Source organism: Lissotriton helveticus, chromosome 9, assembly GCF_964261635.1.
Source record: "Lissotriton helveticus chromosome 9, aLisHel1.1, whole genome shotgun sequence".
NCBI classification, from domain to species: Eukaryota; Metazoa; Chordata; class Amphibia; order Caudata; family Salamandridae; genus Lissotriton; species Lissotriton helveticus.
In genome coordinates, this window is record NC_136070.1 from 91,451,013 (window position 1) to 91,472,493 (window position 21,481).

Below are 21,481 nucleotides of genomic sequence, written 5' to 3' on the forward strand. Positions count from 1 at the left end.
GAACGTTTTTGCATTTTCTTCCCACTTCAGGTTACATTGATTTGTCAAAAAGAAGAGTTTCTCCCGAGGAGGCTCTCAAATGTGAAGACAAATTCACCAAATCGAAAACAGTAAGTGATTGTAAAATCTTTGTCAGCAGAAGCTGTGTAAGTGTAAGCTTTTTTGCATGGTTTGTCGAGTACTTAATGCACGTCTGAGCCGCCTTACAGCACTGGTAAAGCTTTCTCTAACATAATTACCTGTATTTTAGAGAATTTACTCACCCGAGAAAAATACTCTGATAAAATCCTGCATGTGCTTTTGTTTTTAGGTTTCGACCTGGCGATCTGCGCAAGCAGTTCGCGCAGGCGAAATCTATTGTTTACAATATTGGCTCTAGGAACGTCACCCGGCTCCCATTGGCTAGCTCCATAAATGGAGGCTAGCCATTGGAAGCCGGATCTGTCCATCAAGGCCGGACCAGATTCGGGGGCGTTCCCGCGATTTTTCCCCTCTCCGCCTCTGCGATGCCGTCATCGCGGCGGTGGGCGGAGTTTCGTTTTTTTTTTTTAGGGTTTGTTTTTGTCATTCCATGCCGACCACGGCCGCCGGAGGAAGCCCAGGTGAGTGCTTGTTTTTAAATCTTGCCTTCCCGCCCCCTCCTCCCGCTGTCCGTGTGTCTAATGACTCGATGTTAGAAGCAACTGCTTCCGCTCATTGAAGCCCCTCCCCAGGCCCCGACTGCCCGTTTTTTCTCGCCGGGAATTTCCCCAGTGGGCTCGAGTTGATGGAATCCTGTTTTTAGGGAAGGGTTCCTTTGTTGTCGCCTTTTTGACACTTTCTCCAGCAGACACAGCGGGGGAAAGAGCGATAAGGGAGGCAGGCGGAGCCGAGGCTGGTTTGAATTTTTTCCCTGGGTTACTTCTGGTTTCCAGTCCGGCTCCCCCGCCCTGCGAGAGCTTTTCACGGCCCGCCATTTTTGGAGACATCCCCGCTGACCCCTTTTAGTAAACTTGTATTTTCTGTGTGTGATTTTAAATATTATTTCGCCCAAACAGCCTTTCCTTAATGTGAAACTTGCTCGTCGCCTCGTGCCCTCTTTTCTTGCCCCCACGCCGCATCTCTCCTTACTCATCTCCACCTCTTTTGCGCTTCCCAACATCACGGCGCCTTAGTTACGAAAGGCAAAACCCTCCTGTTAACGACGTGGGAAATACATTTGATGTCAGCAACATGTCTTGTCCACCCTTGCTAGCTTTCTGTCATTACAATACCAGTAAATTATGTTTTCGTTAAAAAAAAACAAATCTGATACCCCCCCTCACACACAGCTTGCGTGTATGTACTTCACCGCCTCTGTGCAGCGCTTAGAATCCCCGGGTGGTGCATGAGTGAGGCGCACGCACGAGGGCGGGCTTACGTGTGTGTGCAGCGGGTGGGTGTGTGCGCTCTGGGCTGTGCCTGGGAGGGAGCTGTCAGGGAGCGACACGTTGAGCCTGTCTGTCTCCTCCCCGCTGCCTGTATTTATATCAGGGTCTCGGGTCACTGTGTGCCTGTGCTCTGCACACCTCACCGCTAAAGCATGTCTCGCTGCACGCGCCGGGCCCGGCCCCTGGAAGGGGGTGGGCGAATATGTATATTTAACATAGAGGGGGAGGGGGCGGGGGCGGGGCAGGTCCAGCTGGCGTTACAGGGGTGTGTCTGGCTAATCTATTTATATTGTTTTCTGTAGCGCAAACCCATTCTACACCACCCGTTTTATTTATATGTATGTTTTCTATAGCACAGACTCCACCACCAGATTGAGTGTGTCTGTGAAATAACAAGGGCGTCGAAGCGTGCGGTGATAGTTACAGAGCATGTTGACACCACTGTAATAACAGAAGGAGAAGCCATTGACCTGAGTCAGTGAGCGGGATAACATTAGCATAATCGGAAATAATAGTTGTTTTAGTCTGACCCAGCGGAGGTCTAATAGCAAGAGCAGCACGCACATCATTAAGCAGTTTCAGAGTGCTGTACAAAGCATCTCCAGATGTAAGCTCGCAAAGCACTGCGTGGAACAATTTTAGAGTGCCGGGAACGGGCTTTTGGAACAACTGGAGTAAACGATACATCAGTGGGACATTATCTTGAGGCGTGGAGTGCAGAGCGATTATAGTTTCTGCACGGTAGACACGGATCAAGGCACAGTTGTCACATAAGAAGCACTCAGATGTGCGACATTGTTTGCCACGCCCCCTTTAAAGCACTGACGCTACTGTTTAACTCCAGCCCGACTGATCGACCCCCCCGCCCCCGTGCTCCTCTCTGCTTCCTGTATGAATGGTTATACCGTTTCTCGCCTGACTTCGCTTCCCAGATGACCCCAGGCTGCCATGCCCAAGTTCTGGGCTCTCCGTTTACTGACCACTGTGATTTTGTAGCTTAGTCAAATTAGTTTCACTGATGGGCAACACGGTAATAAGCACCAGCATGTATTATGAAGTTGTACCTATGGATGGTTTCGTGGTATGTCTGTAGAACTAAACCAGGCAAAATGTAGGGGGGCAGTGTACAGGGTCAAACAAAGGAAAGATTAACAGTCAGAAGGTGCTAAGACAGGAGTCTGTGTTCTGATAGGTATGCCTGTGATATTTTTATATTGTGTAAATCTAGCCTAGAAGAAGCGGGGCTACTGGAATGTTGTATCCTTGGTAACCTAGATAGGAATGTTAACTTTAGTTTGGGAACTATTCCATCTATTTCCTGTCTAGGATTTCTGTGTTTCATCCAATCTACTTTCTGTCTGGGGTTCAATCCATCTACTTCTGTGTGAGGTTTTATCCTGCCTTTCTATCTCGCAGGCGGGCGTCATTCTATCTGCTTCTTATCTGGGATTCTTCCCATCTGTGGGCTCCCGCTGCATTGTCACTGGGATTTGGGCCTCTTAAGCCTCCCCAATGGGGTTCAGCCCCTTATGCGTCCTGCCCACCTGAGATCCGTCATTTCCTTGTCAAGTCTGAAATTCACCCCTTCCACTTTTTCCCCATTTGGGATTATTCTAATTTGTGGGCCCATCTGAAATTAGCCCTTTTTTTTTTTATTTTTATTTTTTAAAACCTTTATTGTACAAAGAAAGCTCACAAATACGGGCCTACAACCCACGAGGGCTGGCCACCACATGGTAGATAACGTAATAAACGAAAAAAACAAATTCTCAACAGGATATGTCACCAGGAGCACAGGAGAAACAACAAAAGGCATCGAGCAATCAGCAAGAACAGGACAATAAGAGGTTAATTTTCTAATGCGGGGCGGGGGAACAGAAGAACCATGGGCCGTGCAAAAAACAACCAGGGAGGGGCCGCGGCAAGCCGCCATCTTATGATCACAGAATGACAAAAGAGGCCACACAAACATAGCTATCAAAGAGTATAAACATAATCGGAATATAAAGAAACGACAATGGCATCAATCAAACCGCACCTACCCGTCGCCGCCCCCACCCAAATTGAGGAGACATGATCAAAAAGGCCCACATAATAAAAAACAATACGATACGCACCCCAACAAAGATAAAAGGACCCCCATAAAGGAGGAAAAAGGGGAGAGGGAAAAAAGGGAACGAAAGAAGGGACTCCCACCAAACCACGCACCCCCAGGAGTGAAAGCAGGATAATAGAGTCCGGCAAGCGACGTAGCAAAAAATCGATACCGAATTACCCAGCGAACCACAATCAGATACACACCGGATTACGAAAGTCACAGAAACTCCCCAGGGGGATACAGGAGGAGACGGAGTCCCGAAAAAAGTGAACACACAAGAGCCATAGAACAGAAAAAGAGGAAATAAGGGAGGAAAAAGACCCCCCAATACGGACAGACCCCCCCAACCCACCCCTAAAGCCCACCCTGCACCCCTGCAGAAGGCTACGGCCTACCCCCCCGCAGCGTGCCTGTCGCCCTAATTAGAACCCGAAATATAGCGGAGCAAAGTTAAGTCGGAAACAAAAGACAAAAATGGGAAGGGAAGAGAAGGAAACGAGGGATGGGAAACACACACAGACATACACGGGGGAGGGCCGGGAGACAGGAGTAAACGCACCCAGCCACCCGCCTGAGTCGAGGAGCCAAGTCCCCGGGAAGCCAAAGAACATCGGGTTAAAGTCCAGGGGCACCAGTCAGTCACACAGAACCATACCGGGACAGGTTGACCATCCAAACCAGTGCAAGACTACCGCACACAGATGCCAGTATACATCAGCCCTGTCCTTGTTTGTCCAAAGTGGAAACGGTCCGATCCAGCGAGGACCAGGCTACGAAGAACAGGAGACAGACAGCAGGAAGATCCAACGGCAGTCCGGAAAAGGCACGTAAAGTGGAACACGGAAGATCCAGGAAAGTCACGAAGTGTAGCAAACGATGCAGGCACAAGTCCAAGGATATGTCCAGAAAAACCGACCCATCTGGGCCAGCACAGGAGACATCGCCGGGCAGCAGCGACCGAAAGGAAGCGGGAGAGTCATGAAGGCCAGGCCAAGCAAAATCCAGCTCCCGGGCCTGAGAAAAAGAAGGTAGCGCAGGAGGAGGAGGCGCCATCAAGTTCCGTACATCAGCAGACACGGTCGGAGCCGGGGCCAATTCCGCCAGGATAATTCCAGCCGCACCCCGCGGCGGCACTATCACATCTGGCCGTGGGGGCCCCGGAGGCCCGCCGTGAGGAACCATCTCCGAAGCTAGGACAGGCGCGGTCACACAGAGCCGCCAGGAGAGCAGGGTGGTCCAGTACCTCCTTAAGTGTAGGAAAACCTTTACAGTATCCGGCACCCGGGCCATGCGGCGGGCCTCCAGCGCTCGCCCAGGCCCGGTCAAGACACCCGGGGTCGGTCGCCATTTTGAGAGTCCGACAAGGCAGCGCGGCTGTAAATCTCCGCCGGGGCGGCAGCAAGGCAAACAAAGTCCCGCCGACCGGCAACAGAGCACCCCGGGCAGGAAGGGGGGCCACCAGAAGAGAGGGACTCGCCGGCCACCCAATGCCGCCGGTCCCGTTCTCCGAGTCCGGGCGGCAAAATCAAAATGGCCGGACCGGAGAACAAAGGGAGAGCAAGCCGGACACACGAGGAGCTCCGACCACGGAAGGCAGCGCCTCCACCATAGGCCTCCTCCCCACGGGAATCGGCCAGGAAGGACCTCCGGCCCACACGAACAACGGCCTTCCGACCACCTCCTCCGCGCCCCGGAGGGTAGATCCGCTGGCTCCGTCCGGCCCGGGAGCCGGCAAGAAGATCCAGGCCAGTCCGCCTCCGACACCCCAATACAATCGGGGGCACTGCACCGGATCCACAGCAGCCAGGATAACCGGAACAAGAGGTAAGTGCCTGCAAGGCGTCGTAGCACTACCACACAGCAAACAGGGCTTCCCGGGGCAGGATTACAGCAGGATAAATGTGAAAACACAGGCGGGCGAACGGAGCCGAGCTAAAGCGCGGCCATCTCGGTCGCGAGCTAGGCTCCTCCCCCAAATTAGCCCTTTTTAAGTTTCGACCTGGCGATCTGCGCAAGCAGTTCGCGCAGGCGAAATCTATTGTTTACAATATTGGCTCTAGGAACGTCCCCCGGCTCCCATTGGCTAGCTCCATAAATGGAGGCTAGCCATTGGAAGCCGGATCTGTCCGTCAAGGCCGGACCAGATTCGGGGGCGTTCCCGCGAATTTTCCCCTCTCCGCCTCTGCGATGTCGTCATCGCGGCGGTGGGCAGAGTTTTTTTTTTTTTTTTTTTGGGTTTGTTTTTGTCATTCCATGCCGACCACGGCCGCCGGAGGAAGCCCAGGTGAGTGCTTGTTTTTAAATCTTGCCTTCCCGCCCCCTCCTCCCGCTGTCCGTGTGTCTGTTCCGCCCCCCTCCCCGTGTGTCCGTTCCGCCCCCCTCCCCGTGTGTCCGTTCCGCCCCCCTCCCCGTGTGCCCGTTCCCGCCCCCCCTCCCCTTTCACTCTCCGTTGCTTGTTTTTAGCATACCATAGTTACACAGACGTGTGCACAAACGTTTGTGAGTAGTGCATCGGTTAGTCGATTTTTGTACTATAGTATGCCCAGATGTGTGCCCAAACTGCTTGTATTACAGTTATTTAGATTGCACATCACCGATAATGTCTTATGTCTGGAATATCTTGTCTTCCCACTCACAAAAGATGCTGATTAGCAGACTTGGATGGGCTGCAAAATGGAGTGGCATGCCTCGAGAGGAGCGCCTTACATTTGAGCATCAGGGACAATTTCTTAATTCTTGCCTTCCCGCCCCCCCCCCCCCCCGCTGTCCGTGTGTCTGTTCCGCCCCCCTCCCCGTGTGTCCGTTCCGCCCCCCTCCCTGTGTGCCCGTTCCCGCCCCCCTCCCCTTTCACTCTCCGTTGCTTGTTTTTAGCATACCATAGTTACACAGACGTGTGCACAAATGTTTGTGAGTAGTGCATCGGTTAGTCGTTTTTTAGGTTTTGGCTGGCGATGCGCTTTGCGCATGCGCCAAAAAACCTCTTGAGTTGTGTGTGTGGGTCGGGATACGCCCCCTCCTCCGATTGGCTAGCTCCATAAATGGAGGCTAGCCATTGGGAGAGGGGTCCGTCCGTCAATCTCGGACCAGATTCGGGGGCGTTCCCGAGAATTTTTGGCTTTTGGCGACGTCACGCTACGTCAGCCAAAAGCCGAGAACGCCCCCGAATCTGGTCCGGCATGGTCACCCTGCCTGACGCTGATCCAGAAGCCCCCCGCTGTGGCTGAAGATAGTGGCCCTCCTCACACGGAGGGATCTGTTGTTGTTTACTGCATGACTGTTGCATGCTTTACTTGCTACAATTCAAACGAGATCCGCATGTGTGTCTCTGACATAAAGGGGAGAGAATGGCATTATTTTGAGCCGGCAGAACGTCCCCAGCGGGTGAGTTATGCTCTCTAAGTTTAGTCGCCTTTCGTTGCTTTTTCGCACTTTTTTTTTTTTTTTTTAAGAGGGGATAAGGGAAATAAGTTTCCCTTCAGAACCCACGTGCGTGTGGACGCCCTGCTTGTTGTGCTGCTTACAGGCTTTTGGTGATATTTGCATAAGTCTGGGCTGCCGGTATCTTGTACTCCGGGCTGCTCCTTCTCCGCCCGGCTCTCTGTCGGTCAGGTTCCTGTCTTGTGTCCGTCTGGCCTTTGGCGCGTTCTCGATTCGTGTCAGTGTGTCACGGGGAGGGGTAGGGGAGTGGCCAATGTAGAAGGAAACAAACGACCATGGGTGGGGGGGAAGAAGTGACTCGTGAAATCAATGCGTGATGAAGGCGACTGCCGGAAAGCCCCAGAGGGCAGCAGCGTGCCATTCCACGCAAAGCCGCGGAGAGCAGCCGAACGTGCGGACGTCACTCCCAAAGAGTGACAACTTTCAATAGGACTGCAGAGATTAACGTCTAAAACGGCCAACCTTGAAGCTGGGGAACCAGGTTCGAGTCTGGCGGGAGGCTCAGGCACCCTGTGATTCACTTAATATCCCTGTGCTAAAAAAAAAATCCAAAGAAAAAATAAAATACTAATGTGTCCGGCTGTGATGCAACTGGTGCTCTTGTAAAGCGCTCCGATACCTTCGGGTCGAGTTGGTGCTATATGAAAGTGCAACAACAAAAAACAAATCTGACTGTCTGGTTGAATGAATGCAGGAGCGTACAGCGCAGATACTTGGTTGCACTTCTCTAAATCCAATCTCCCTTTTCAAAACTTGCGAGCGCACAGATACGTGCACCCTATCCCTACTCACCCACATGATAAATAGTCGTCACTGACTCCTAATTGGAACTTACTTGACGGCGGCGAGTTCGAAAAAAAAACATTATGATCCAACATGTGTTACTCTACTATCTTCTTAACTGTTTTATTCATCACTGGCAAGCACGTTCTACCCCCCACCACAATGACCATCCTTCCCACTGCTTGTCGTCACCCTTGCTCCCCCAGCCACAAGTGCCAGCTATTGTTGACCCCAACAATTTAAACAACAAAATCTACAAGTTCCAGAATGCCTCGTGGTGCTGGATGTACATAGCACAGTCGGTAACTGCACCAAAAGGGGCAGATGGTGAGACAGGGAGGTGGGGGTAGGTAGATGGGGGTGGGTTGGGACAGATGGGTGGGGTGAGGGGGAGGGTAAGACGGGGGGGGATCTTCACCTTCTTGTGCTGGTCTGGGTTTGGAGGTCATGGATCTCTGCCAGAGTGGGGCTGGGAGGAGGAAGGCAGATTCATGCAAGCTAAAGGGGAACGTGGGAAGAGCACGCAGTCCTTTGTGCTGTCTCCAGTGCATGTAGTGCTTTCGCTCAGACTCCCACCATCTCCATACATAATCCCCTCCATACCATCTCCATATACAGTCCCCTCCATACCATTCTCCATATACATAGTCCTCTCCACACTGTCTTCATATAGATAGTCCCCTCCATATCTGTGAATAAAGCTGGATGGGGCAGCGCTCTGGAAGGTACACCGCGCACACAAAGTGGTGCATACCGCTGCACGGAGTGCTGTCGTACTCCAAAGTGCGTTGCAAATCAATAACCTATTCTAAAATATCACAAATCAACAAGCACGCAACAGGCTTACACACCAGTGATGAAACTTCGCTAGCTGGGACAAGGCAGCTGCTGAGAGATGACCAGATGTCAAACTGTGGGTGCCTGTGTATAGGAGGTGCCGAGCTGCTCTTCCTTTCATTCAGTGGGATTCCATTACTCATGCGCTGCTCATACGGGGTGCACTGTAAATGATAGCGGCGACTGCTGGAGCCTAGTCTCTCTCCGCTTCTTAGTCCAGCTCACAAAGTGCTTGCTCTTTTTGGGAATGCCCCGTCCCTCGGACGGAAGTACCCGGCGCTAGGACCCCGCGGCTCTCCCTCCCGGTCATCGGCCCGGGCTCAGCAGCTCTAGCGCAGCGCTGTCCCCAGCATTTCAGAGGCTCTGGTGTATTTTGCTATCTTTCTTCGTGCACAGACAAATCGATTTTAGGGAGACGTATGGCTGCACTTGCAGTTAGAAAACGTTTTTAACACGCAGAAAAAAGGTGAGGTTGATCTCATCTACACACATTATTCACGCCTTGCTATATTGTGTATTTTGGGGAGGGTTTGTGTGGTTCCTTCTGCTCACAGCACTTTTCACCTACCTTTACGTTGAAGTCAGCCGGGGGCTCAGTGGACTAAGGTGCGCACGAGTTTATCCTTTCCTCATAGATTTCTCTCGCAGCCGAGCGCAGCCTTTCATCTTCATGAGGTCGATCAAACCGCAACATTTGAAGCAAACATAGAATCTGTTATTAGTGCTGAAGGCCCACTTTAATAACTCTGCTGTGCAATAACTTGATGCTGTGGCTTGTAACTGTACGCATATATACAAGACCAATATTTGAACAGAGGTCTGTATCCTGTTACTGGGTGAGGAGGGACTTGAGGTGGTTGGAAGATGGAAGGGAATGGTTTTGGGAGGTGGGTGGTCAGAAACAAAGTCCATCCCAGGTGCGCCTTTGGATTTCATTAATTTCCCATCCTCCTGCCCGATTTTGAACCTGTAAATAGTTGCTATAAAAATCAAAACAAAATCTGTCCAATCTTGGGTTTTGAGTTACAGAGGCCTGCCATAAAGGTATCTGTACATGTGGACTCTCTGTGGGGCTCCCAGTGGACAGCAGCAAACTCAACAGGAGCGGCAAACGCTGGGAAAGGTATCTGCACTATAAAACAGCTCATGTGGTTCATGTGCTAGCTGCAGATGTGTGTGCAGGTTATGTGTTTGGAGTGACCAGAGTGCCTGCTGTAAAGGACTGTGTATGTTTTAGGAAGTGTGATCTATGTGTAAACTGCAAATTATAGTGTTAGGCACTGCAGCCTTAGGGTATTTGCTTTAATGTGTATACATCTTGCAGGGACCGAAGGGGTGCGACCATGGTGACAGAGCACAGACACTTAGTGAGCTTGTTGGAAAAACCTATGTGTAAACTACAAGTTACAGGTTTGATTACTTGCTGTTAATGGAGTGGCTTCATGTGCCATCTGTGAAGATCTGTGTATTTATCCCGCAGGACAAGAGATTGAACCGAGAAAGATAGCATGGTGGTTGGGGTGCCTGTTGTAATCATCTGAGTACACAGATTGGGGGTTCGCTCTGACTGCTTCCATGGCCAATGCAGCCTGGAACGCCTGTCGCCACTACACCTGGCTCTGGTGCTTTGCAGCAGTTTAAATATTTTAGAGTTTCTGGTTGCTCAAATGGGTGTATTTTCTGATATTTATATGTTCCTCTCGTATTTATTGCTTGATTTTGCTTGTGAGAAAGTGTCACTCATAGTCGTTGAATGTCACTCATAATTACACTGAGATTATGAAAATGTCACACAAAAGCAATCTGAAACATTGGCAGCTATGCCCAGCATCGGGGAGCCCTCCAGCGGGCAGAGGCAGACGGAGCTCCGGGGGGTCACTCCCACCCCCGCTGACACCAGGCACCTCAACATCATCTCCTACGCGGATGACACTCAACTGATCCTATCACTCACCAATGACCCTAGCACCGCCAAAACGAACCTACACGAAGGAATGAAAGAAGTAGCCGAATGGATGAAACACAGCCGTCTGAAACTGAACTCAGATAAAACAGAAGTCCTCATCTTAGGTACCTCCCCCTCCGCATGGGACGACTCTTGGTGGCCAGAAGCCCTTGGAAAAGCACCCATCCCGACAGACCATGCACGGAACCTGGGCGTCATCCTGGATTCCTCACTTTCAATGAACAGACAAGTCAACGCCGTCTCCTCATCCTGCTTCAACATTCTTCGCATGCTCAAAAAAACATTTCGTTGGATCCCCACCGAAACTAGGAAAACGGTCACCCACGCTCTGGTCACGAGCCGACTGGACTATGGAAACACCCTCTACGCCGGGACTACCGCTAAACTCCAGAAAAAACTCCAACGAATCCAAAACGCCTCAGCCAGGCTCATATTAGACATCCCGCGTAAAGAACATATCTCTGGTCACCTGAAAAACCTCCACTGGCTTCCCGTCAATAAGAGAATCACTTTCCGGCTCCTTACCCACGCACACAAAGCACTCTACGAAATCGGACCAGAATGCCTCAACACACGACTGTCCTTCTACGCCCCCTCCCGCCAGCTTCGATCTTCCAACCAAGCCCTTGCCAATGTACCTCGCATCAACAAGACCACCATGGGAGGTAGATCCTTCTCCTACCTGGCAGCTAAAACCTGGAACTCACTTCCCTCCTACCTTCGCCTTACCCAGAACCACCTAGCATTCAGAAAGCAACTTAAAACGTGGATATTTGACAAGTGATTCCCTACCCCTCCTTAAGCGCCTTGAGACCCTCTGGGTATGTAGTGCGCTATATAAATTCTCTGACTTGACTTGACCGCAGCCGGGCCGGCCGCTCGCACCCGCAGCCACATCCTGCTGGGGTGTCAGGGGATGCGCCGGGAGCAGCCCCACAAAGGGAGCGGCTGACACACGGAGAGGGTGGGACAGCCCCCAGGGGGCCGGCAGGATGGCTCTGACCAAGAAGCACATCTACACGCGGGTGAGTGGGGGCCGGGGGGCCGTGCACATACAATCTGTCTGCACATCTGGCTGTTTTAAATGTGTGTTATCAATGTACACGTATATGTGGGTTTGGGTTCATGATATGTGTTCACAGATGTGCATGTATCTATGTGCCTGTACATTGCACATGCGCATAAATATATATGTAGATATGTATACATACATACGTGTATCTTTTTAAAGGTCTTATAATGTCACGAGGCCTCCTGTGACAAGCCATGAAGCCGAGGGCCTCGTGGCTTGCGACGCCCCCACACCCACGAGATTGCTTTGTTGGACCATTACACACAGATTACCCTCTATGTGCTCCCATCCACCACCTTTTAGGTTGGAGCACAGATGGTGCCTGGAGCTCACTTCCCAGTGCCAGGTGGGCTCATTTTCCGAGTCAGCCTGTTCCCGAGTCCACCCCCGGGTGCTGGTCCTGTGAGTGGCAGGTCTGCGGGGGCCTCCGGGAAGTGACGCTGCCCTCCCCCCTGCCCTCCCCCTGCCCCTTCCCATTGTGTGTTTCCTTCATCTCTGCACTTCTCACCTCGTCGCTGGTAGCCCTGTGCGGGGTCAGTGGTGGGCGGTGGTGTGTGTCTGTGTGTCTGTCCCTTTCTATTGTGGATTACAGGTCGCCGGTTTCTTACGTCATTCTTTCTTTGGTGGATGAGAGATTCAGCGATACACATTGGCCTTGCTTGGTCCTTTCCTTGAAGGGGTAACATGTCTTGTCTTCATTCCGCTGAACAGATGGGCCGTACTCCCACAGGGGCTCCTAGAAAGTCCTGATGCTGCAGATGTTTCTACTGGAAACTATTTATACCAGGTCGTCCGAAAGTGCCACTGAAGTTGCCTTTCACGTCTTCTGGTGGCAAGGCCAAAGAACTCTGTGGTATACAGTGATATGTTTGTTGTTGTTGCAGTTTTATATAGCGCCAACTCGACCCGAAGGTATTGGAGCGCTTTACATGAGCATCAGTTACATTACACAAGGACACGTTCATTTTTGGTAGGCACGGGGAGATTACGCGATTTGCTCAGAATCACAGGATGTTGAGATGACGCAGAGACTCGAACCTGGTTCTCCAAATCCAGAGTCAGCAGCTCTGGCTGTTAAGCCAGTTTCAAGGCCTGTCTCCAGTATCTATAGAGAGACAGCCCACACAACGCATAGTCTGGCTCACACATCATGTGTACAGTCACTCACGTTCAACCCTAGGATTCAGCATCTTTGGAAAAGGTGGGAAACACACCAGCCCCAACCTGCCCCATCTTCAACAGAGAAGGCCGGTGCACTGCTGGTCAAAGAGTGCTCGAAAGGCCAGGGGGTGCCCAATATCCTCATATGCGGAAAGGCTCAGAGTGACCTAAGGCAAGTAAATGGTCCGGCACTTTTTAGGTTTTGCCTAGCCGATGCGTACGAAGTGCGCATGCGCTAGGAAAAACGTGATGATTTCTCTCTGTGGGGCATGGTTCGTCCCCACTCTCCCATTGGCTAGCTCCATAAATGGAGGCTAGCCATTGGGAGAGGGCTCTGTCCGTCAATGCCGGACCAGATTCGTGGGCGTTCCCGGGAATTTTTGGCTTTTGGGGACGTCACGCTACGTCAGCCAAAAGCCGGGAACGCCCCCGAATCTGGTCCGGCATTGCCGGCACTGGCACCCAATGGCTAACTTGGAAAGCTTATAGTTGTGAATGAAAGGATCGATTGCCCTTTAAAAATAACGGAACACTTTGCATTTTCTGTGCCACATTGCAGGTAAAACCATGTGTTACACACAGAAGCATTGCCCCGGTCACCCTTCCTGCCAGACGCTGCTCCCTCATTCCTCGCTCTGCTCACAGCCCTCCGTGCCCACGCCTCATTGCTGCAGGCTGGCGTAGCTCGGCTGTCGTCGTCTGCAGCCTCGCCCCGACTCAGGCCAGCTTCCAGTGGAGGCCCGGCTCTCAGGTGGATGGAGTGGCCTTCCGCACTGCTTTTACACTCCACTCGTTAAAGTGCCGGTGCTTGTGGCTTCGAAGGGGACCCCTTCCCGCCAGTCACCCGGAGGACGGCCCTCAGCAGGGCTCAGCCCATGGCTTGCTCCTGGGCCGCAACGCAGGACAGGCTGCTATGTATTCAGTATCACCTTGCAGCAGGTACATTGGGTGCGTCTGCACACGTTTGTGTTGTCCAGGGCTGCTTTACAGACATTTGCCGGCCCTCTGGTGAAACCGGAGTCTGTATAACTGTCTCACCCTCAGCTATAATCGAAGCCACGGGAGGGCACTGGCAGTGCTGGGTGTTGGTGTTAAGCATGCAGCGAGCTACGAGCGCACAATGACTCCTAGTGCAGGCTGACTTGTCTCCAAATGCTTACATAGATTAATGCCACCCACCTTCTCTTTGGTACCCATTTCGTGGACAGAAAGATGACAGTAAAGCTTTTGGGGTCCAAACCCTGTTGGTGGGACCAGTCCTGGTAGAGACGTGAAACGTGGCAACGGCAATGGTACATCTGTCAATTATAGGAAGCATTATAGTAGCAGGAAGATGATAAAATGATGCGTGCCTGTCTTTAATGATACGGCAGCCGGGATTGCTGCACTGGTATCACATATATCGACAGTTGTTTATCTGTGCAGCGCCAGAGATGCAGGGCGGTGGCTTGGCTGTGGCAATCTTCTGTGGGTATTGATGCAGCTCATGTTAGTGTGTGTAGAGTAGGGCTGTGTGCGGGGCATCCGACCCCGACACACAACGGATTGTGTAGTTTTAAGATGTATGTATGGTGCTGTGTGGATGTAAGTACTGGAATGACATGGAATGTTGAAGGGTGTTGCTCTATGTTGGAAATGGGATTTGCGCAGCTTGAAGCATTCATTGCTGGCTAAGATTATACACCTTGGGATTGCCTGTCTAACTACCGCTGAAGCAGGTTGTTGTGCCGGTCAAGATTGATGTTCTTGTTTCCCAACAGAGTGCACGACTGCTCTGTGGTTTGGTATGGTGGTGCGCCAGCAGAGAGCTGTTTCCAGCACAAAGAACTCCGCAAAGTGCTGTATGTATGAAGTGGGTACACGGGCAGAGTACCAGTACTGGAAGTTCAGGAGAATGCCACGCTTTGGTTGAGCACCACTATCAGACGAGTGTGCCTGTGGTGTTTTATAAAGGATGGACTGTGTTTTTACTCCATCAGCCACCACCTAGGTTTTCTGGCACAGTACTTATGAATCTGGATGGTCAGTTCAAAAAATCCCTTTCAGGTAAGGGAGAATACTGCCTTCTTTCCTATGGTCCATTAGAAGTATTCTAGGGGTCCTGGACTTCACAGAATACCCCCTTTCCTCGCCTGAGGTGGAGGTGAAACAGAGGTATTTTTAAGATCCAAGGGTTTGATGGTTGAGTTTTTTCTGTCCTGTATCGTGGACTTATGCCCGCCAAGGGCAAGCCAGGTGTTGAAGACTAGCCTGCAATCAGAATGATGTTGTTTGACATTCCAGACTGGTATTATATGAAACTTTCTTAAAGACTGACATAAAGTTGTGAATTGATCGCAGCGTCACCACTGGCTATGTGTTTTGATCAGAAATGTAGGACATGAATTGTTTTAAAGGTCAGAGGTTAAAAGCAGCTTATATAATCGAAGCAGCAAGTTGGACATTTTTATGTCAGAAAAAACTGCCCCCTACCTCTGTGAAGTACTCTGACTCTGCTCCTTACCCTCCCTTGGCGCCTAAAACTGTCCCCTGCCATGCACCCTACAAAGCCTCGACTTAGTAAACTGTCCCTTCTCTGTGTGCTTCGAGGCCGTAAAATGTAAGCCTAGGCACAAATGGATGGTTGGATTTGTGGGGTAAAGTTTTATTTAATGTGATTTTATGTAGCGCGAACTTTACCCGAAGGTGTCAGAGCGCATTACATAAGAACCAGTTGCCAAACCTAAGGACTTTGATTTACATGCGTTAAGTAAAAGATACAAACAGGAAAACAATTGAAATGTACTAGATGTAGTCACACAAAAAAGAGACTGTTGATTCTCGTTATATTTCCATATATATATGGAAGGGATATGAATAGATGTACTGCAAGAGTCGCATACGAATGTTAGAATAGAAAGGTCTACTGCATATACTAGTGAATACAGTCCTCTCTATATACAGAAAAAATGAGTTATATTTAGAGGGGTCGGAGTGGGACACAGTGGGTGGATAGATGCATGAATGATGAATGTATGCATGATGTATGGGTGGATGCATGGATGGGTTGTTGGTTGGATGGGTTGGTGGATTGCATACATTGTTGAGGGATTGGCTGTATATATGCATCTATCCATCCACCCATCCATGCATCTATCCATACACCCATCCATACACCCATCCATGCATGCACTCATCCATGCATCCACCAACTCATCCATGCAAGCATTACAACAAGAGCCCGCAGCTCTCCGTCTCTCCTCGCCCCCCTTTCCCAGAGCCCGCAGCTCTCCTTCGTCTCTCCTCGCCCCCCTTCCCTGTGCCCTGCTATTGTAAATGACAATGCCATTTATTTGTTACAAAAAAAAACATAAATAAAAATAATGTCAAGAGCAATGCCAATAGCTCTAACTTTAACAAAGGCAAAACCATTGCATTGTAAATGCTTGTTGTACTATAGTATGCCCAGATGTGTGCCCAAACTGCTTGTACTACAGTTATTTAGATTTCACATCACCGATATTGTCTTATGTCTGGAATATCTTGTCTTCCCACTCACAAAAGATGCTGATTAGCAGACTTGGATGGGCTGCAAAATGGAGTGGCATGCCTCGAGAGGAGCGCCTTACATTTGAGCATCAGGGACAATTTCTTAATAAGTGCAGAGGGCTTCTAGATGGGAGTAAGGAGTCACTTCTCTGCGACACGGCAGCCCATGAAAAAGTGCTCCCAGAATGAGAAGACGTGCACACATTGGCAGACTTGTCAACTCACCCGCATCTGACCTGTGGCAAGGTTTTTTCACCGCCTAACAAACAAAATGTTTCCAAAGACTTCACTAGAGTTGCCTGCTATTCAAGTCAATATCACCATTCAAAAAAGTGTCTATCCTCCGTCGACCTTAAAGGGAACACACATCACTCTCTGAACTGCCTGACTTCACCTGCATTTTTGAGGCAAGAGGTTGACAGGCGTGTGTGAAGCTCCCAAAATAACGTCGCATCTTTCTTCTGCACCACACCACCAGCCTGATCTGCCTGGTCGGCACGTGCTCGCGCAGCTTCCGGTGTGTTGTCAAGCACTGTCAATTCACACAAGTCTTCTGGAGTTCATGGCAGCACCTAAGAGGTTTTAAGAACCCAAAGCCACAGAGGGCGCTCAGCTTTGACTTGCTGCTACCTCGTACCCCGACCTTCAGCAAGCTCTGTCCTACTCAACCCTTTATTTCTGTCTGTTTCAGGGGAATTGCTTTCTTTCTCCGAGTTAATGTATATACTGTCAATTCTGCGATTAATGTTAGCAAGGTGTTGTCCTGTTTCTCAGTGAATGTGTTGGGGGGACGCCCCCCCCCCCCCCCCTGCTCCACATCACGAGGGAGCTCACGTTGCTTCTGGTATGCTGCAGCACATGCGGGTTCACACCGAAACCTTGCAGTGTTCGGTTCAAGGCACTCAGATAAGGCTGCAGGAGCACGCTGGTACTCAGGGACACCCTCTTTGACCTATTGCCTCCATCAGGACATGACTTTTGCCAAACTCTGTCCCTCTCACCTATGTATTTATTTCTCATTTATTTAATGGTTTCAAGTGAACTGTTTTGTTTTTATGGCTGTACAATGGTATCATTTGGTACACTCATACCTGTCAACTTATTTGACAGGTGCCGCACCTTTTTACTTCAATGCGCCCTCCTGACGAAGAAAATTTCTCCATAAAATATAATGGAGTCACCCGCTTTTCAAACCTATATCACCCTCCAAAAAAGTGTTAATTCCCCATTGAACAATGATTATCAGTCCATGCTAGATAAGTGCAGCATCTTTTTGGCAAGACTGGTACATCACAATGCCTTTTGTTTATATTATAACACAACCACAGACAGACAGCATGCTACTCCACTGGGACTTGGTGTTATTAGGGAAAGGTGTTTAGTAGTTAATGGTGTATTGCCTCAGTCAGTTTCACTGTTAGGGGGGAGTGATTAGTGTTTTGTTTTTGTTTAGTGATTAGTTTTGTTTGGTAGAAATTAGAAGAGCGAGCTGCTTACAGTCTTGGCTGTGCGCGGACTATTAGGTAGGCTAATATGTGTTTTTAGTTTGTTTGTTACACCTTTGCTTGAGTGAATGCGGCGCTTGTTTAGGATGCATGTTGGTGGTGGTGCCTCTGAAATAACCCGGACGTGGTTGGGGAAGGTTTGGTTGGTTGATCTTGTATGAGTTTATATCTGATTCTGGTGCTCTGTGGCGTGACTTGTACAGTCAGTTGATTCCAGAGAGTAAGAACCAGGTCTTTTCTGCCTTCCTGAATGTCAGGTGAGCTTCAACGCACCCTTCATCCACTGGGAGTGAGCACCATCGTTTTGCTGCTTGCACAGAGAAAGATGTGCAACCAATGGTTTTCTTTTTGTAAGTCAGAAAAAACAGTTTTGGTGTCAATCTACAGCGAGGTAATCTTTTCAGGTAGTGTGTGTTAATCTTTTGATGGAAGGTTGGTGCTGTTCTATTCATGGCTTTGTGTGGCATAAACAGGGTTTTGAAGGTGGCTCCCTTTGTAATGGGCAACCAGTGAAAGGCCTTCAAAGCAGCAAGATGTTCTCTTATAGATTTATGTGCAGAAGCTGTTGTAGGGGCTGACTCCTGGATTCTTTGTAAACACCTCAAGACACAGAATCTTTGGTTAGGCTGGTGGCATAGTTGTCATGGATGTGCTCTGCATTATGAAGTCAGGAGTATTGCTGACATGCCATATATTTTCAAAAGCTAATTTTGCTGGGGCAAAGTCAGACACTTATAGGAGTACTTCTGGGAAAGTTATGTTGGCTCTTAAAGGCCAGTGCTGCAGAGGGGGGGAGTTGACCCTCTTGTCAGGCAGCCTGGACAATTCCTTTATAAATGATAATTTGGTCATGATATTTCTGGCAAACACTATTGTTACTAATGACCACTGTCTATGAGGTTGCCCGAGTGGGCGAAGCAAAGGTATGCAGTCCCAGAGTGCTGCTGGAGAGTCATGGGGGCATTGCATCTACTTTGACTCTCATGGCGTCTGCTGACCAAGTTTTCCCCTGTCAGTTAAATACTAAACCCTCTCGCCCACCATAACAATGCAGGATGGGAGAGGAGTGGGGAGTGGCCAGAGCAGGTGGATTAATTTACAAATATATTCGAAATTCTCCCTTCTTTATTGATGTGAGCACAAACACGCATATACTCACAGCAATGCATATTGAAAAAGAACTACTACTCAACATATGAGCTCTTACACCTGTTTTTTCGATTATCAGCCCTCATGTCTAACAAGTAATGGGATCTTAGGTGAGAATGATGGCAGCACATTCCTGGGAGAGAATAAAAGTGACACGTGGAAATGCTTGATTTACTCAAAATCACTAGCAGTGCATTCCATGCTATCGTTTTAGCTCATCACTATCATTTCAGAAAGAACCAATCACTTGGGCCTTGGTTTTGCTCCTCGTCCCCCCCCCCCCCCCCCTATTTCTGTGTTTGTGCTCTGTGTGTGTGTGCAAATGCAATAGGTCTCGCATTTGTGAGAGATTAAGGTATTGGCATTGTAAATGACAATGCCATTTATTTATCTGTTTTCAAAACCAACACATAAATACAAAAGTTGTCATTTACAATGCCAATAGCTCTAACTTTTACAAAGGCGAAACCGCTGCATTGTAAATGCTTGTTTTATCAGTATTGTCCACATCCAGTGATGTGTATAATTATTTACATTTCACCACCCTAGTGTTGTGTTTATAGAAGACACTTAAGTTTCCTTCATATTACCCATTTGTGACATGCCGTGGTGAGGCTTTTGCAATTTATATCTGATCATCGAATTGATGGAAACTGTTAAACTATTGACAGGGAATGCCTTCATGTGCACTTCTGCATGTATAACAGATATGAATACACTTCAGAAGTAAATCCTGGAATTCTGCCTTATTCTCCGAGATCTTTGTGACCTCCGCCCTTTCTTGAGGAGCAAGTTCATGTCTCCATGAAACGCTTCTCTCGCATTGTATGATGCAATGGTTTCGCAAAGCCTCAATTATAGATTGTGTACGTTCACACACTGGAGGTGGAGGGTGCTGCATTTATTATGTAATTGTTTTTAAACTTCTTATCAAACAAGATTTCGCCAAAAAGTACCTTAGCCCTGTCACCCAGTGCCTGTTTCAGCCATCAAAAAAGCTATGCAAATTTTATGTATATTTTACATTTTCCTTTCAGATGCATTTGTTATATTTATCTTGGGTACACGCGAGTTAACCTACACTCTATTGCAGTGAAGTGCTTTAATAAGACAACTAGATCAACAGGTTTAGCACAGTCTTTTGCATATTTTTCCGGGCTGTTAAGATTTAAGATGGTACGGGGACTGTAAGTTCAAAATGAAAGGATGGAGGCCTTTTACAGTTTTTGAATTTGTCATCAGTATTGGGATTCTGATACTAATATTGCTTTTACTTTCTGTTCTTTACTTTTTTAATTTTTTAATTATGTTTGTTAACTATTTGCACCATAAATCTGTTTGTTTGTACGATGTTTTGATATGATATAATGGTTTTATATGTTCTTCTGTATTTGTGGCTTGGAACTGAACCAATAAAAAAAAAAAGTATTGGGATTTATAGCACTGGTTATGATGGCACAGCGAGAGAAAAATATAGCTCTCACAATCTAGAAGCTGGTTCTCTTCCTCCTTTGAAAAATGATTCAAAAGAATGTCAGATCTCTCTTCAAGCAAATCCTTCCTCTCCGCAACTGTCTTTGAGCCCTTTTTTTATTCCACAGCCTTCCACATCCTTCAATCAGCCTGTATTTTTTGTGAGGCATGTGAGCTTCTTCATTTTTACTCCTTTAAAGTTTACGCACTAGTCATGCATGAAGATGATGGTTGCACAAGGCAAGAACAATGTAGTCTTGTGTCAGGGCAACAAATTGGGACCGGCCTTCTGGGCAAGACACAAGGCTGGTATGGTCCTTGTGAGCTCGAAAAGACAGCAGAATGAATGCCAAGACTCATATTGCTGAAAAGTGCCGTGTTGGGCTTTATAGTGGAAGTATATCGATTTTGACAGTCCTGGTTGAACAACCTTCATGCTGGGATTTGATTAGCTTTGGAGCGGAGGTCAACTAGTTTAAGGTAGCCCGAGGAAGATTTCTGCACGTCCCCAAGATGTCTTTAGCAAACCAGACAGCTGCGCAGTCTGGTAGGCTTTTACCTAAAAGGTCAAGAAGGAACATTCTTTAATTATCCTGGTTACAGCAGTGAACATTAGGGTACTTATTTTGAGCTTTATTTAATTTGCAGGTGGGAGTTAGCAGCCCACACAAATGTTCTTGTACAGAATAATGGTCAGATATTTGACATCCATATCCATATCCATACTAATATTATAAAAGAGAGCCCAAACCTTTGAGGCGGGTAATCTCAGTAACCACAGCACCATTCACAACACCCGATACAGCGTTGGAAAGGGCAGTTGCAGCAGAAGGACATAGGCTATGCAGACAGCCACCATATATATATTTTTTTTGCAGAGTTTTATATAGCTCAAACTTGACCCGAACTGAATCAGGTATCAGAGCGCTTTACATAGCACCAGTTACGTTACATGAGGACACACATTCATTTTTGTTAGGCACGGGGAGATTAAGTGATTTGTCCAGAATCCCAGGATGTTTGGCGTCGTTACCAAGACTCGAACCCAGATCCCCAGGTCCG

General features: G+C 48.8%; 1 protein-coding gene across 1 annotated transcript in view; it reads left to right on the forward strand.

The window, feature by feature from the left end:
* The window catches only part of EIF2S1 (eukaryotic translation initiation factor 2 subunit alpha), a 187,740-nt gene that overhangs the window by 38,789 nt on the left and 127,470 nt on the right, over positions 1-21,481 (forward strand). The window contains exon 3 of the mRNA XM_078659540.1: positions 31-110. Within this exon, the coding sequence (XP_078515666.1) occupies positions 31-110 (80 nt within the window). The remainder of the gene's footprint in view (positions 1-30; positions 111-21,481) is intronic.